This window comes from Eucyclogobius newberryi, unplaced genomic scaffold (assembly GCF_026437365.1).
Source record: "Eucyclogobius newberryi isolate DKJ021-1_F unplaced genomic scaffold, fEucNew1.0.hap1 SCAF_73, whole genome shotgun sequence".
Classification (NCBI taxonomy): domain Eukaryota; kingdom Metazoa; phylum Chordata; class Actinopteri; order Gobiiformes; family Gobiidae; genus Eucyclogobius; species Eucyclogobius newberryi.
Window position 1 is genome coordinate 205,354 of NW_027316423.1, and position 2,000 is coordinate 207,353.

Consider the following 2,000-nt stretch of genomic DNA (forward strand, 5'->3'; position numbering starts at 1 on the left):
TGTTGCAGCTTTATTTTGAAACTCTTGCAGCAGGAAACATCAGAACTCATCTTTGTTACAGCAACAGGTTTTTGTCACTATAATTAAATGCCATCACTGTAGCTGCTTTGTTTTGAAACTCTCGCAGCAGGAAATAGCAGAACTCAAGTCACCAACCCAAAGACCCTGTTTTTCTAGTATAAAAGTGCCTCGTGTGCACAGGACACATCGGATTCAGAGCGAGCTTCAACCAGCACCAGGTGAGTGGACATGAATCTCTGCACCTGCCCTGCACCTGCCCTGCACCTGCCTTCTACCATCACATACTCTGTATTGACTGAGCAGCTCTTCTTTTTCAGAACCATGAGTAAATCGTCCATCAGCACTGACCAGGAGCTGCGTAAAGGAGACTATCTCCTCAGCAACAATGGACACCACAAGGCCATATTCCAGGTAAAGGGGCTAAAAGGGCTAAAAGGGCTAAAGGGGCTAAAGGGGCTAAAAGAGCGGTCAGAATCAGTGAAATAGGCTAAAATGGAACCTGAAAGCTTGGACCGGTAGATTTGATACGGATCTGACAAAAAGCAGAGTAAATCGACATTAGTCAGATCGCTTTAAACTAAAGTGAGAGCAAACGTACAGCTCATCTTCATTGTTTTGTATTTGATGATTAACTCTGAAACATCATTTAAACATTGTTATTGTGATTGTGTTTATTTAATTTGTCCATTTCCTTGTGTTTCAATAGGAGGACGGTAACTTTGTGCTCTACAAGTGGACTCCGGTCTGGGCGTCTGACACCACTAACTCTGACTCACACCGCCTCGTCCTGCAGTCTGACGGTAACCTGGTCATGTACTCGAAGGACGACGCCCCGGTTTGGAGCACTGACACCTGTAACCCTGGGGTCAACAGTCGAATGCGCCTAACCGTCACTGATGAAGGAAAACTGCAATTGTCCAATGATTCATTAGTGAAATATGAAGCCGGACGTGGAAAGTGCTGCATGAGTGTGAGCAAAAATGAGTGATTTGATAAAGAATATCTGAGCTGTTCTTCTCAGCTGTCATATTTACACTGTAATTGACATGTGTTCATGAGTCTCTAGCAAATAAAGCAAATAAATACATTCTATAACCTTCATTTTGTTTTTATGTCAATTCACGTTCTCTTTCTCTTTTTGTCTATATTAGTCTAGTAGTGTCCACACTTTAATGTAATGAATAAAGATTATATGACATGAATGAGTTATAGTTGCCCATATTTTACAGATTTGATCATGCGCATTAGTTATACTAGTTATTGTGAAGGTCCAGGGGCGGCGAAAGGGGGGGACGGGTTAGGGCGATTCTAAGGGCCCAGAGCTGACGAGGGCCCAGAAAGCTCAGAACACTTTTCTGCAAATGGGCCTTTAGTTATAATTTAGTTTTGGGGTTTTCACCACAGCGTGAGGGGCGCTCTTTGTGTGTCACTCCACACATTCCTCTAGTTTGTGTGTTTAACAATTAAAAAATACGCTCCATGTCTCAACCCTATGTGCGTCTACGGTGCGCTGCGTCACAAAAAACAGACTAAAACAGAGAGTCAAACTGCACTCTGGGATGGGATTACGTTATTTAAATCCATTGTATATTTGAACATACGATTTAGTGCTGAAAAGTGCAGATTTGAAGTTTGCAGCGCGTGTGTTTCTGGCGTACGAACAATGTACGTGGCAGGTTTGGCCGGCGTAAACGCGCTTGTGCCTACGTCGCGTTTCACTTCCTGGAGCGACGTCCTCGTGTGCATTAGCGCCGGTTAGCTCGGGTCCATTCTTCCACTGCGGCCGCCACAGACCGATCGATCGCAGTCTCAGAGCACGCCCACTCCCTCCTTCTCTTGCTCTCTTTCTTTAACTTCTCTCCCGTGTCTCGGCCTCTCATATTTCCCTCCCTTTTTCCTCTCTCTCGCTCTTCCCGTCTGTCCTGCTCTCCTCGTCATTTCTTCTCATCTTTCTCTTAGCCGTCTCTCTTGTTTCGCTC

General features: G+C 44.9%; 1 protein-coding gene across 1 annotated transcript; it reads left to right on the plus strand.

Annotated features, from left to right (window-relative positions):
- Positions 1–215: 215 nt before the first annotated feature.
- On the plus strand, positions 216–1,081 carry LOC140350582 (B-type lectin plumieribetin-like). The gene is made up of 3 exons (XM_072436156.1): positions 216–239; positions 339–432; positions 728–1,081. Exons 2-3 carry the CDS (start codon positions 343–345, stop codon positions 1,007–1,009), a joined length of 372 nt encoding a protein of 123 aa, XP_072292257.1. The 5' UTR covers positions 216–239; positions 339–342; the 3' UTR covers positions 1,010–1,081.
- The last annotated feature ends 919 nt before the right edge of the window (positions 1,082–2,000 follow it).